Source organism: Phaseolus vulgaris, chromosome 11 (assembly GCF_000499845.2).
Source record: "Phaseolus vulgaris cultivar G19833 chromosome 11, P. vulgaris v2.0, whole genome shotgun sequence".
Taxonomy (NCBI): domain Eukaryota; kingdom Viridiplantae; phylum Streptophyta; class Magnoliopsida; order Fabales; family Fabaceae; genus Phaseolus; species Phaseolus vulgaris.
The window spans coordinates 33,540,088-33,555,506 of record NC_023749.2 but is presented as its reverse complement, the minus strand read 5'-3'; the positions used below and the strand labels follow the sequence as shown (position 1 = coordinate 33,555,506).

The 15,419-nt window shown below is 47.2% G+C and overlaps 1 protein-coding gene across 1 annotated transcript; it reads left to right on the top strand.

Moving 5' to 3' along the window:
* The first annotated feature begins 397 nt into the window (after positions 1–397).
* LOC137805635 (WEB family protein At3g13190-like) lies at positions 398–14,567 on the top strand. Its single transcript, XM_068605579.1, has 3 exons — positions 398–1,178; positions 10,393–10,454; positions 14,367–14,567. The coding sequence occupies exons 1-3, from the start codon at positions 398–400 to the stop codon at positions 14,565–14,567; spliced, it is 1,044 nt and encodes a 347-aa protein (XP_068461680.1).
* Positions 14,568–15,419: the final 852 nt, after the last annotated feature.

Sequence of the window (15,419 nt, the reverse complement as noted above, 5' to 3'; positions counted from 1 at the left end):
AGGCAAATTAGCTGAACTGAGGGCGCTCGCCTAAACTCATAAGTTGGCGACGGGTTCCCAAACCGTGCCCAACTCGGTGGTGGAGATCGCCGCTACCTAGGGCAGATCGCCTCCTCAAGGCCCAGCTCCTCCTGAGACACTGCCCGCCCCTCAACGAAAAAAGCTCATTTTAAGGAAACCAAAGAGGAAGACCCCTCAAGTGGTTCAAGAAGATGAGGATGAGGATGATGAGGCGACTGAGGACGGCCTTGTCACCAAAAGGAAAAGGGTGGCACCTTCTTCACCACCCGCTCTCCCAACACCAACACCGCCCTCTCCCCCAGCTCCAACACCGCTGGTCCAAGCAACGCCCTTGGCGGTCGCGCTTCCCGTGGTTGAAGGCAGCGAGCCCAACTTCATGGAGGACCCTCCTAGCGCCTCCACGCCGTTCGTATCTGCTGGAGAGGGTCCTCCTTCAACTGCCTCAATTGCTGAAGCCGCACCAGGTGGGGATGAAGGCGCCCACAACTCGCCGATACTCATAACTGAGTCCCCCACTTCACCACCACGCCAGGAAGCCCCCCTTGCTCAACCAAATCAAGAGGGTGGTGGTGAGAGTCAGCACCAGGCTCCTTCAGCACCTCCACCAACAGCAGCTGCAAGTCTTCCCCCCTTGGTCAAAGAAGTCTGGGGGCCCTTCGCAGCTAAGCTAAAGATGATGGCAGAGGACCTTCCCTCAATCATAACAAAGGCTGTGAAGAGCTCCAACAAAAAGCTTCGGGATGAGATCTCCACACTCCAGGAGGAGAATCGCCTGATAAGGATCGAGGCGGAAAAGCTGTCTTGCAACCTGATGATGGCAGAGATTGATCACTCAAGGGTGGAGGACGCCATGAGTGCCGAGCTGAGGGTTGCGCGCAAGGAGGCCTCTGATCTGCGCCAGAAACTGCACCTCCTAGCTCAAGAGAAAATCGAGCTGGAGAGCAAGCTGGTTCCCTACAGGCTCAAGGTGGCCAACCTAGAGGCATCGATGAAAGCGGATGCAGCCAAGGTAGAGAACCTTGAAAAGAGGTCGGCTGATCGGGAGGTTCTCCTCGGAAAGGTCGAGAAGGAGAGGGACGACGTCGTGGACGAGCTCGCCAAGGCTCGAGAGGAAAATGAGAAAATTGCTGCAGAGCTGGCCCAGGCGCGGGACGAAGGCAAGAAGGTTGCTGACGACCTTGCTCAGGCTCGTGGGGAAACTGAAGAACTGAAGAAACGAGCTGACGAGCTGAAGCAGCAAACCGAGGGGCTCAAACAACAAAACGAAGAGCTCGAACTAAGCTCCGCCCAAGTCCTTGCCGCCGGATTCGACGCCGCCCTGGAGCAAGTCGCCTGCCAGTACCCCGAGCTCGACCTCTCCATGGTGTCGATATGTAATGAAGTGGTGGATGGGAAGATCGTGCCTTCTGAAGATTAATCGTCTCCCTCCATCACTTATTTCCTGGGAATTAATGCTTGTTCCTTTTTGCACAAACTTTACCTGTAATATCTTTTCTTTTCTTCTTATGCATTCGAACTGATACCACTTTTATTATAACTTCCCCCGCTTCTGCACATAGTCCCTCTGTTTACTTCGCTTTTCCTTGTAGAAACCGCTTAAACAAATTAACTTAGCGATTCTGCGGGCTCAATCGTTTACTTACTGCTTCAAACTCGAGCAAACTATCAACTCTCAAACGATGGCATTTTAATAACTTGTGAACCTAAGGCAACGAACTTCAGCGTGAAACTACTTACTAATCAGCAAGTTTCAATCCAACTGATAGTTTAAGATATAGTTCACCTGATCTGCTCCATCGAAATGGGCCCTTACTCTTGCCATCGCCTGGACTTCTTCTGATCGCCATAGGGTCCTGGCGATGTAAGCTTCCTTTTGCCTTCATAACTTGGCTATTGTTCCCTCATCTGGGGGTAGAGGCGCCTTTCGGATCCTTCTCTACCTCCCTGAGTTTTAGAACAATAAGCTGGATAGCTAGGCGTTCTCTTTGAACCTACCTTAGCCATCCTTTAAACTTCTTCCACCCTTCACACCATACCTGAACTCGTTCGAGACGAGAAGGATTTTATCTTGCCTGAACTCACTCGACGGCGAGAAGGTCTTTATCTTGCCTGAACTCGCTCGACGGCGAGAAGGTCTTTATCTTGCCTGAACTCGCTCGATGGCGAGAAGGTCTTTATCTTTCCTGAACTCGCTCGACGGCGAGGTCTTTATCTGGTGCCTCTACTTTGCCTAGAGATTACATCTCCTCTTCCCTGGATGCACTGAGGACTTTTAACTCGTTCTCGCCTGCACTCGCACAAAGTCGAGGAGGACTTTAATCTCTTTCTCGCCTCAGGACGCGCGAGGGCGTTGAGGTCTTTTAAACGTTGCTGGTGCCTCCGATCGCCGAAAGACGATGAGGACTTTTCACTTTAACTGATGCCGCCAATCGCCGAAAAGCGATGGGGACTTTAAAACTTTTAGAAAGCATGCAGCATAACTTCAAACTTGCCTTAAATCACGTACGAGTGATAAGGTCTTTTTCTAAAATTTTCGAAACAACAAGCATGCAATCTTAGAAACTTTAAACTTTGAAAACTCTTCTTTATTGGGTGGCCTCATTAAAAACCCTCCTTAGGGAAAAAAGAGTGCCCCCTTCAAACTGTTTTAACAGAAAGCTTGCAAATCTCTTCGTGTTTGTTTTTACTTACAAAGCTTCAACTGTAATATAACTTGAGGTGTGTGGCGTTCCAAGTGCGAGGAATCGCCCCTCCTTCCAACGTTTCTAAGCGGTAGGCGCCGTTCCCGAGCGCCTCGGTTATTTTGAACGGTCCCGTCCACTTAGGCGACAACTTGTTTTCCATCTCGTACTGGTGGGCCTTCCTCATCACCAGGTCGCCTTCTTTAAACTGCCTCGGCATCACCTTCGTGTTATACCTTCGTTCAATCCTCCTTTTCACTGCCTCGGCTTTTACTCTCGTCTCCTCCCTGACCTCATCCAGCAAATCCAGATTCAACCTTCTTTCCTCATTCGAGTCTTCTGCTACAAATTTTTGGAATCTCGGCGAGTTCTCCTGGATTTCCACTGGAATCATTGCGTCGCATCCATAGACCAGGCTAAACGGGGTCTCATGGGTTCCTGACTGCTCGGTGGTGTGGTACGCCCAAACTATGCGGGGTACCTCCTCAGCCCAGGATCCTTTGGCTTTCTCCAGCCTTCTCTTCAAGCCTCTTAGCAACACCCGATTGGCGGACTCTACTTGGCCATTCGTCTGAGGGTGCTCGACGGATGCAAATACTTGTTGAATTCCCACCTCTTCGCACAGCTTCTTCAACAGGTGACTTGCAAACTGAGTCCCGTTGTCTGACACCAGGCGCTTAGGCACACCAAACCGGCACACGATGTTCTTCCACACAAAGCTCTCGATCTTGTGTGCGGTGATCTGGGCTACTGGTTCTGCTTCGATCCACTTGGTGAAATATTCAATTGCCACCACCAAGTACTTCATCTGCCTGATCGCCAATGGGAAAGGTCCCAGGATGTCGATTCCCCATGTATGAAACGGCCAAGGGCTGTAAATCGACTTTAACTCTTCTGGAGGCGCTTTGTGCCAATCGGCGTGCTGCTGACATTGCTTGCAACACTGTGCATACCTCTTGCAGTCCTCCCTCATTGTTGGCCAGTAGTAACCTGCACGGAGGGTTCTTGCGGCCAGAGCTCGACCCCCGACGTGACTTCCGCATATACCTTCATGGAGCTCGGCCATAATTCTTGTACATTTCTCTCCGTGCACGCATTCCAGGAGTGGGTGTGTGAACCCAAACCTATACAACTCGCCATCAATCATTGTGAACTTGCTGGAGTTCTTCTTTATCTTCCTAGCCTCCGTCGGATCCAGCGGGAGAAGGCCATCTGCCAGGCATCGCTGGTATTGTGTTATCCATGTGTCTGGCTCATGCGTAGCGCAGACCTGCGTCATGTTCACCCTCTCCCCCCGACATGCTCTTATTCTCGGCGATCTCAAGGTTTCCTGAGTCAAAGACCTGTGACTCCTCGCCGCTTTCTCCGTCGACTTGCTTATTTGAAGGACCATGTGGTCTGCCACAAATGCTCTAGGCATCTTCAGAGTTTCCTGGATCACCGTCCTCTGCCTACCCCCTTGCCCGAACTGGCGAGCTTAGCTAGCAAGTCTGCTCGGGCATTCTGCTCTCTGGGCACATGCACCACTTCAAAGGAGACAAAGGAAACCTTCAATTCCTGCACGTACGTTAAGTAAGCCGCCATTTGTGGATCCTTGGCCTGGAACTCGCCTGTTACTTGTCCCGTGACCAACAGCGAGTCACTCTTAGCCATCATCACCCTAGCTCCCATCTCCTTGGCCAGCAAGATTCCGGCGATCAGCGCCTCATATTCTGCTTGATTGTTGCTGGCTTTGAAGGCAAACCTCAGGGACTGTTCAATCAGCACACCATTGGGCCCTTCCAGAATGACCCCAGCACCGCTACCCTGCTGGTTCGACGATCCGTCCACTGAGAGCACCCAACGAAAACCATCCCCTTCAACTCGTGCTGCCTTCGACGAGAGCTCGACCACGAAATCGGCGAAAACTTGCCCCTTGATCGGTCCTCGGGGCTCATATTTGATGTCGAACTCCGACAGCTCCACCGCCCATTTCACCATCCTCCCAGCTACATCAAGCTTCTTCAGCACTTTCTGGATGGGCAAATCGGTCATCACCAATATTGTAAAACTAAGAAAATAGTGGCGCAACCTCCTCGCCGAAAATACCACAGCCAGTGCAGCTTTCTCCAAGGCCTGATACCTCACCTCCGGGCCTTGCAACACCTTGCTGACGAAATAAATAGGCTTCTGAGCCTGGTCTTGGTCTTGGGGGAGCACCGCACTCATCGCCCTCTCAGTCACAGCAAAATACAACCTGAGAGGGGTTCCCACCAACGGTTTGCACAAAACCGGCGGGCTCGCCAGGTACTCTTTAAGCTTAACGAAGGCCTCTTCGCACTCCTTTGTCCAAGCAAACTTATTGTTTTGCCTTAAACACTGGAAGTACGGATGGCCTTTCTCTCCGCTAGCCAACACGAAACGAGACAGGGCTGCCATCCGACCTGTAAGCTGCTGCACCTCCTTCACGGTAGCCGGGCTCCTCATCGCCAAGATGGCCGCACACTTATCAGGATTTGCCTCTATTCCTCTTTCAGTCAAGAGGAATCCCAAGAACTTCCCTGCCACCACGCCAAAAATGCACTTCTCGGGGTTCAGCTTCAACCTGAACTTGGCGATTGTGGTGAACAACTCCTCCAGGTCCGCAACGTGCTTGCTCGTTTCCGGCGAGGTCACGACAATATCATCCACATACGCTTGCACATTCCTTCCCAGCATTGGTGCAAGTACCCTACCCATCAATCTTTGGTACGTGGCCCCCGCGTTCTTCAGCCCAAAGGGCATCACTTTGTAGCAGTAGCACGATCTCTCGGTCATGAAGGCGGTCTTCTCTTCATCCATAGGATGCATTTTTATCTGGTTGTACCCCGAGAAGGCGTCCAGGAAACTCAGCAACTTACACCCTGCAGCACTGTCGACCAGGGCATCTATGCTTGGCAAAGGATACGAATCCTTTGGGCAAGCCTTGTTCAGATCAGTGAAGTCGACGCACATGCGCCACTTCCCATTGCTTTTCTTCACCAGCACGACATTGGCCAACCACTCAGGGTACTGAACTTCCCTGACATGGCCTACGGCGAGGAGCTTCTGTGTTTCATCCCTGATCGCCTGCCTCCTCTCCTCGTTAAACTTCCTTCTTCTCTGCCGCACTGGTCTGACCTGGTTGTCCATTGCTAGGTGATGGCACAAGAAGTCTGGGTCGATTCCCGGCATGTCTGAAGCAGACCATGCAAAAGATCCAGATGCCGCTCTATCACCTTGGCGATCTGATCTTGGAGTTCAGCCTCCAAAGATCTTCCCAGCTTGAAGATTTTTCCCCCGATCTCCCTTTCGAGCCACTCCTCGACGGGCTTGGGTCGGGTTTCCCTGGTGATCACCGCCTTGGCGATTCCCAGCTCCCTCGATTCCTCTGGGCGGTTCCTCACCTCTTCTTCCCGACCGGCGTTCTCCTCCCTTGCTTCAGCATCTACCATGACGACATCGCTATCGGCGGTCGCCTCCACCAACGTCGACCTGGGCTTCACACCGGGAGGCGGGGTGGTCGTGACGTAACTTACTGACCTCTTATTCTTCAAGCTATTCTCATAGCACTTCTTCGCTTCCTTCTGGTCAGATTTGATGGTGATCACCACCCCCTCCATAGACGACAACTTCACCTTCATGTGCCTGGTCGAGGGCACAACTCCTATTCTGTTGAGTGTTGGTCTTCCCAACAGAATGTTATATGCTGAGGGAGCATTCACGACGAGGTACTTGATTTTCTCCGTCCTCGATCCCGCCTCATCCGTGAATGTAGTTCTTAACTCGATGTACCCCCTAACCTCCACCTGATCGCCAGCGAACCCATACAAGCACCCTCCATAGGGCCTCAGCTGGTCAAGGGGTAGTTGCAGCTGTGTGAAGGTCGGCCAGAACATAACATATACCGAGCTTCCTTGGTCCACCAGTACCCTGTGGACCTTCCTCCCCGCTGTGACAAGCGAGATAACTATGGGATCGTTGTCATGAGGCACAACGTCCCTGAGATCTTCTCTTGTGAACGTAATGTCTACATCTGGCGAGTGGTCCTCGAACATGTCCACCGTCATCACAGACCTTGCATACTTCTTCCTCTGTGATGCGGTGCATCCTCCACCCGAGAAACCTCCTGCGATGGTTTGGATCTCTCCATGAGTGGGCATCTCATGCTGCTGAGCCTCACCACCCGCCGGCTGGGAGCTCGACGCGCCCCCCGTCCTCCTGTCCAGCAGGTAATCATTCAGGAAGCCGCTCTTGACCAGGTCGTCGAGCTGGTATCCCAGTGCCAAACATGAATCGACGGTGTGACCAAAACTCTGGTGGAATTCGCACCAGGCGTCCGGTTTTGGTCCTAACACCTTGTCGCCCACCTTCTCAAGTGCCTTGAGCCTGGCTGCTATATTGGGGATGGCGATCAGGTCCGCCAACCCCATGACAAACTTATGCTTTGGCGGGCGATTGTACTCCCTGGGGCACCCTGGGCCCCTACCCTTGTTTTTCCTCGGATCATAAGGATGGCGAGTCCTTTGATCCCTCTTGGCCGCCGCTGTCTCCAGCACCCTCTGTGGGTGAATCCTGGTCTGGGCGCGTGGCCTAGCAGGGGCCACGCTTCCCCTCTTCTCGGCGACCTCACTTTCGTCGGCGATGTGGGCCACCGCAAGTCGCCTAACCTCAGCAAACGTGGCGGGGTGAGCCCTGATCAGTGCCTCACAGAAAGGTCCCGGCAGCACGCCCTTTTTGAAGGTGTATACCAGCATCTCCTCGTCTTTCGCAGGCGAGCGGACCATCTGTACTCCAAAACGATTCAGATAGTCCCTGAGGGACTCTCCCTGGTATTGCCTTATGTCGAACAGGTCGTAAGACACCCTAGGTGGCGCCTTGTTCACAATGTACTGCTCGACGAAAATCTTCGAAAACTGCTGGAAATTGGTTATGTGACCGGTAGGCAAGCTCACAAACCATTCCAGCGCTGTTCCCTGGAGCGTGCTCACAAACATTTTGCAATATACAGCATCCGAGCCTCCTGACAGCATCATCTGCGTGTGGAACGTGGTGAGATGTGCCTCAGGATCCTCCATGCCGGTGAAAGTAGCCTTCACGGGTACCACGTTCGCAGGGATAGGCGTGTCTGTGATCGCCTGAGCAAACGGAATAGGGAAAACGCGAGGTGGCGACGACAGCGCGACCTCTTCAGCGACCGAGCGGCCCTTCTGCTCCTGAAGAGCTTGGGGCAACTCCTAAGTCACTTTGCTGAGCTCTTCATTCCTGGCCTGAGAGGCGACTAGGTCCTCATGCATCTTTGCCTGCTCTACGCGCGAGGCCTCCACATTCGCCTGCAGTGCACGCATGATCTCCATCATCTGCGCCATGGTCATGGCGCCTTCAGCAGCAACTGGCACAACTGGACTTGAACGGTTGCTTCTCATCTTTCTCATGAAAACTCAGCAAACCAAAGTTCGACAAACAAAATCTCCTCTAGCAACGATCGATCCAACAACCAACCGGTTAGAAGTCCTCAAACTCCCTAAAACCTCCGCAAACGCAATTGCAACAGCACGCTAATAGATTCGGACGTCGAAACCTTCACAGAAACTTGCAACTTTACCTCAGAACCACCACTTCTTCAGCAAGCCCCCGATTCCCTAACTAGAAACGCAATCAAACAGAAACACACCGAACGGCCGATTGAACACCGCGCGAACGGCAAGAAACTCCAAGAAAACCGATCGAAAGCTTGAACGAACAGTGCAAAACCTCACTCCGCCGATTAAAACTCGAACAACGGTAGAAGCCTCGAATTCACCGAACAAGACTCAAATGAACGGTGAAAAACACGAATTTACCGAACAACAACTTGAACGAACGGCGGAAAATGGTTCACCAGCACACAACCACACAGAAACTACTGAAACTTCAAGAACTCACGTTGTGGATGGGGACAGGTTTAACACGGCCCCACGGTGGGCGCCTGATGATCATGCATGTTGACCAAAACGCAAGAGCCTTGCCTCGTCAAATCTGGATCGACTTTGCGCCGTGCTAGCTTCCGTCCTTCTCCTTGATTCACATCAAGAACCTGCAAAAGACAGAACGGCGCCGCTGCGGCCGATCGCGCTCCGACGCCCAAGTCAGCGACTGAACCACCAAAATACTAAGAGAAAACTAAGAACTTCAGGAACCGTGTAATGTTCTCTCTCAGCGTACTCAAGTTCTCGCAAGCGTAAAAGAAGTATTCTAAGACGCGCGTACCTCAGAAGTTCGTTAGGATCCCTTATATACCTATGCACTTTCTCTCTCTCCTGACAGTTACACATCTGGACACGTGGCTCGCATCCAGCTGTACACGTGTCACCATCTGGAGCATCCTTGACTTGAGCGTCACCTCTTACTCTTCAGGCTTTTTGACTAAGTTACTTATGCAGGAAGCAACTCAGCGTATAACTGCCTTGGAGCGCGATCTCTTCTGCGTGGCGAGTACGAGTGTCTTCATACACACCTTCCCTGTGGTCTCGCCGGCCGCCATTATATTCTACTTTACTTACTTCACTGTGCATGCTCGGGTAAGCTGTTCCCCGACCTCAACCTCTGGCCAGCTAGGGAATGACCATCTGACGACTTCATCCTTTGCTTTGAAAGCCTGGAACAAGCTTTCCTGATCCTTCGGCGATGTCATCCTTTCGGCCAGGGTTCGCACCTGGCGACTACAACACAAACTTGGTGACCGCCGGTTTAGGTATGCTAGAGATCGGGGCACGCCAACTTAACGACTGGCGATCACACGAGCCTCCGAACGTCCTTCCCTTCTACCAGCCAGGTGTCTCGTTCAACACGCCTATACTATTGCTTGCGGCCATGTCATCAATTCCGACTACCTGGGCGGTACAGTCAGCTAAGGAGATGTGGGAAGTCCTAGAAGTCACTCATGAGGGCACTGAAGATGTGAAGAGGTCAAGAAAACATGCTCTCATCCAAGAATATGAACTGTTCAGAATGCAACCCGAGGGGAGCATTGCTGATGTGCAGAAAAGGTTCACCCATATTGTGAATCACCTCACTGGTTTGGGAAAAGAATTTGACAGAGAGGAACTCAACATAAAGATATTGAAGTGCCTCGACAGAAGCTGGCAACCAAAGGTGACTGCCATATCTGAAAGTCGTGATCTGTCAAAGTTGGGAACTGCTGCACTGTTTGGAAAGCTAATGGAGCATGAGCTAGAGCTCAAAAGACTCAAAGAGCAGGAAACAACAGAGAGAAAACCCAAAGGTCTTGCACTGAAAGCTACTGAACTGGATGAGATCAAGGAGGAAAAAGAAGATGCTGAAGATGATGACACAATCAGCCTTCTTACAAAAAGATTCAGCAAATTCCTGAGGAAGAAAAGCAGAAATAGGAACCAGCAGAAAAGAAGGTATCCTAAACCCAATGATTCAAATTCCTCTAAATATACTTGTTTTGGCTGTGGCAAAACAGGACACATCAAAACAGATTGTCCAGATAATCAAACAAAGGACAAATCTGCCAACAAGAAATTTGAAAGGAACAAGGGAAGAAGAGCTTACATCTCATGGGAGGAAAATGAAGTATCTTCAACCAGCAGGTCTTCAACAGAAGATGAGGAAAACAATCTGTGCTTCATGATGAAGGATGAGGAGTCAATCTCTGATTCAGTAAGTGATTTCTCTATGGATTCAGATAACTATGATCAATTGCTTGCTGCTTTCAAGGAAACTCATGATGAAGCAAATAGGCTAGCTGTAATATGCAATAAGCTGCAAAAGGTAAATAATGTGCTTGCACCTAAAGTAAACACACTTGAGGAAGAATTGCATAAAGCCAAAACAGATTTGGTAAACCTTGAACTAACATGCTTGCATGCCTCTATTAAAACCTGTGAAAACTGCAAAAAAATTGGAAAAACAAGTGGAGTATTTGCTGAAAACCCTTTCCAATTTCACCAAGGGAAGAGAAAACCTTGAGTCTTTCCTTGGCTCACAGAATGTTGTTTTCAATAAGAATGGTCTTGGTTATACCCCTGGAAATGTAACCAATGTCAAAAAGCTTTCAAGTTTTTTTGTTCCAGCAAAATCAGTTTTTTCAGCTTTTAACAGTGACAAAAAGGCATCTCATGTAACCTGTTTTTACTGCATGAAATCTGGTCATACCTCTAGGTCTTGCATTGCTAGAAAGCATCTTGTGCCTAAGAACTTAGCAAAATGGCTACCAAAGAGAAGGTTTTAATCTGTGCTGGACCCTATACTGAAAAGGGTACCATTTGTATCATTTTTATTCTGTTTTGCAGATTGGCAGCAAGAAAAACCAGTGGTACTTGGACAGTGGCTGTTCCAAGTATATGACTGGAGATCTTACAAAGTTTACTAGCTTGAAGCTCAAAGCAGAAGGACATGTAACCTATGGTGATAATAACCGAGGGAGGATTTTAGGCAGAGGCACTGTTGGAACAGGGAACTCAACAACCATTGAGAATGTGTTGTATGTAGAAGGACTCAAGCATAGTCTTCTCAGCATAAGTCAGCTTTGTGACAAAGGATACAAGGTGAACTTTGAGTCAAAAGGCTGCACAATCTCAAGTAATTCATCTAGTAAGGTACTGTTTACTAGTAAGAGAGTGAATAACATATATCTGCTGAATATCATGGAAACTAACTCTTCAAATGAGTGTTTGCTGTCCAGAAGTGATGAGTCTTGCCTTTGGCACAGGAGGTTAGCTCACATACACACAAATCACTTGAATAAATTGAAATCTAAAGATTTAGTTTCTAGTTTACCTAACATTAAATTTCAGGACAACAAGCTTTGTGATGCTTGTGTGAAAGAATCTACTGCAGCTGCAGGTTTGCCAAAAGAGTGGAAAACCCCAAGAGACTTAACCCTTGATAATGTCATTGGGAACATTGAGAAATGAGTATCAACTAGTAAATCCTTGAACAACTTCTGTGAAGCAATGGATTTTGTATCTCAAGTGGAACCCAAGAATCTGAATGAAGCTCTCAAGGACAGCAACTAGATTTTAGCTATGCAAGAGGAACTGAATCAATTTGCTTTTAATGAGGTCTGGACTCTTGTACCTAGAATACCTGAGATGAATATAATTGGGACAAAATGGGTATTTAGAAACAAGATGGATGAGCATGGAGTGATCACCAGAAACAAGGCTAGGCTTGTAGCTAAAGGGTACAATCAAGAAGAAGGGATAGACTATGATGAGACCTATGCACCAGTGGCTCGGTTAGAAGCTGTTAGATTGCTGCTTGCCTTCTCCTGCATCAAAGGGTTCAAGCTATTTCAAATGGATGTGAAGAGTGCCTTTCTAAATGGTTATATAAATGAAAAGGTTTTTGTTTCACAACCACCAGGTTTTGAAGACCATCAACATCCAGAATATGTGTTCAAACTCCAAAAGGCTCTCTATGGACTCAAGCAAGCTCCTAGGCAATGGTATGAGAGGCTAAGTGATTTTCTCACCTCACAAGGCTATGGCAGAGGCACATCAGATAAGACCTTGTTCATTAAGAATAAAGGAGATGACTCAATTCTAGTACAAGTATATGTGGATGATATCATTTTTGGATCAAACAATGGAGAATTGTGTGAAGCTTTCGTGAAAGTCATGAAGAGTGAGTTTGAAATGTCAATGATGGGTGAGTTGAACTATTTTCTAGGCTTGCAGGTCAAACAACTCAAGGATGGCATTTTCTTAAGTCAAGCTAAGTATTGCAAGGATCTGTTGAAGAAATTTGAAATGGACAAGTGTAAACCAATCAGCACACCCTTCTCAACAAGCTGTCATTTGGATCATTATGAAGCTGGAATTTCTGTTGATAAAAGCAAATACAGAGGACTCATAGGATCACTATTGTATCTCACTGCCAGCAGGCCAGACATAATGTTTGCAGTGTGCATGTGTGCAAGGTTTCAATCTGCTCCTAAAGAATCACACTACAATGCTGTCAAAAGGATTTTGAAGTATTTGCAAAGAACTAAAGAAGTTGGCTTGTGGTATCCAGGTAATATTTCATTAAGTTTAACTGGATATTCTGATTCATATTTTACAGGTTGCAAAATTGATAGGAAGAGCACAAGTGGAACCTGTCATTTGCTAGGATCAAGCTTGATCTCATGGCAATGCAAAAAGCAGGCTTGTGTAGCTCTCTCCACTGCTGAAGCAGAATACATTGCAGCAGGGAGTTGCTCTGCTCAAACTATATGGCTAAGACAACAATTAAATGATTTTGGTATCTTACTTAACCATATACCTCTGCTGTGTGATAATACAAGTGCAATCAACTTAACCAAAAATCCTGTCATGCATTCAAGAACCAAACACATTGAAATTAGGCATCACTTTCTAAGGGAACACATATCTAATGGAACATGTGATATTAAGTTCATTGGTACTGATTTACAACTTGCTGATTTGTTCACAAAACCATTAGCCAAAGATAGGTTTAATTTTCTGCTTAGTGAATTGGGTATTATAAATGTCAATTGTGCCTAGCAGTGAAAAATTAAATCTGTTTATTCGTAATTGAATGTGTTTATTTTCTGTACTGATATGCATTTATGACTAGGAAAGAGAAATTGTGATCTTTGACTGCTTGACTGACCTACTAGGCATTAACCTCTGTACCTTTGACGGTTTTTGGTCATGGTTATGTAACCGATTTGATGGTTTGGGTGCTCAATAAAGGTTTGAGTGTATGCATCGTGACCCTAAATATTTGGTGCATATTTTCAAAGATTCTCTGCACAAATTCAGAGCATAAAATCTTCATGCATATCCACTCATAACTGCCATATCAATCCATTTATTTTGCTATAAATCTGTGTGAATATTTGCTACCCACATTGGCTGCCTCTCTTTGATTCTCACCATTAGAAACAAGAGATATTTTCTGGTTCAACCATGGCTTCGTCTTCAAGACAAAAACAGAAAAGCAAGGGAAAGCAAACCACCTCTCAAGGTGTACTAGAAGGTTGGTTTGCTGGAAATGAAGAAGCAATACATCCACGAAACAAGCAGAAAGCATATTTATATACCCAAGGTGCTGGATTTCAACTGGCTGAAATCTGAAAAATTGGAAGAAACAAGGGCTGTGTTGAAGCACTAGAAACTGAAAAAGCTGCTGGAATTAACGGGTAATGTATATCCTGACTTGGTTAAGGTGTTTTACACTAACCTCACATTGGATGGAAAGAATGTTGTCTCTTATGTGAAAGGGACCAAGATGAAGATCACAAGTGAGGTGTGGAATTCTGTGGCTGGAATAAAGTATGTTGGACTGAAAGTAGGAAAGGGAAACACCAGTGGAATCCAAGAATTCAACAAGCTGCAATACTATAAAAGCTGCATGAGGAATCCTACAGAGAGTATAAACAGGTTCCATGCAGGGCACTTGAACCTCACTCCACGCCTAGTTGCCTACATCATAGCATGGCAACTTATTCCAAGAGGAACAAACCATGTTGTCTTACATGAAGAGGATCTAATTCTCCTATATTGCATCATGAACCAGATTAAGGTAAACTGGGTTTTCATTATCAATGAACACATGCTCAAATAAAAAAGGTTGGCTGATTACCGCTTTCCCTATGCTATAATTGTTTCCAAATTGATTGATTACTTTGGTATTGATGTTACAAATGAGAGAAACAACCCTATCAAGGCTGTAAGTGAGATTGATACCTCAACTCTCACCAAAATGGGTTTTCACAAAATTGAGGACAAGTGGGTGGTTCTCAAAGGGAAGGACCCTCAAGCAGAACATGAGGCATCAAACCTCCACAATGAGGATGAGGATGAAGTTGTTCCTATGGATGATGACTCACCTGCTACCCAGTGTGCATGAGGAAGCTGCTGCAAATGCCATAGTTGCCTATCAAGCTCCATAATACCGAGGAGAACCAATGTCTATGTTTGAAAGGCAAGTGTTGTATCGTCTTGATGTAATGTCTGCAGAACAAAGGGCATACTTTGAGACTACTCATGCAAGGTTTCAACACCTTGATGATCAGATTGAAGGGGTTCAGGCACAACTTGCAGAGCTTTACTACAAGGATCAGTAGTCATCCGTTTTTAATGCTTTCTTTATTAGCTTTCAAATGTCTGTAATGCTGAACAATATGGTTTTATTTTCTGGACTATTATGGTTATGGTTTTTGTTTTATATTTTTCCCCCTATGCTTATATGCTGTTTGATGAATCCAAAGGGGGAGAAAAATAGCTGAAAAATAGCTCACCATGCTAGGTGAAGCTAGCTGAAACAGGGAGTTAATTCTGCACCTTAAAACCATTTCTCATGCTATGCAATGTTGCTGTTTTTTTTTCTGGTTTAAAATCTGGTGCAGTGCAGGTTCTTAAAGAAACAAAGCTATGAGGTTAGCTATGGGGATTTGTCTCCATCAAACAGGGGGAGATTGTTGAAGATGGTTGCTGCCCCTTCAAGATTGTGTTTGATGAAGACTTCTATGTACATTTCATGTGTATTTTTCTTTGCTTTAAGTGTGTCTTAGGTAGTGCTTAGAGGTTGTTTAAGAGTGGGTTTTTTGCTGAGTAACTCACCTCGTAACCACTGGCCATGTGATAAGAACAAACATAAGTTTTCTTAAACTGTTTTTCACATGTTTTACAAAAAACACCTTTACTGCATAAAAATAAATCTGTTCTTTTCTAAATAAACAGATTCATTTTTACACTGATG

What these genes read in the sequence shown, in the direction of transcription:
- LOC137805635 (XM_068605579.1), top strand. Translation starts at nt 398, where the DNA reads ATGGAGGACCCTCCTAGCGCCTCCACGCCGTTCGTATCTGCTGGAGAG. An exon ending in GGCCCAGGCGCGGGACGAAG is followed by an intron (nt 1,179 to 10,392) that starts GCAAGAAGGTTG and finishes CTATGGATTCAG; the next exon opens with ATAACTATGATCAATTGCTT. An exon ending in ATGAAGCAAATAGGCTAGCT is followed by an intron (nt 10,455 to 14,366) that starts GTAATATGCAAT and finishes GTTACAAATGAG; the next exon opens with AGAAACAACCCTATCAAGGC.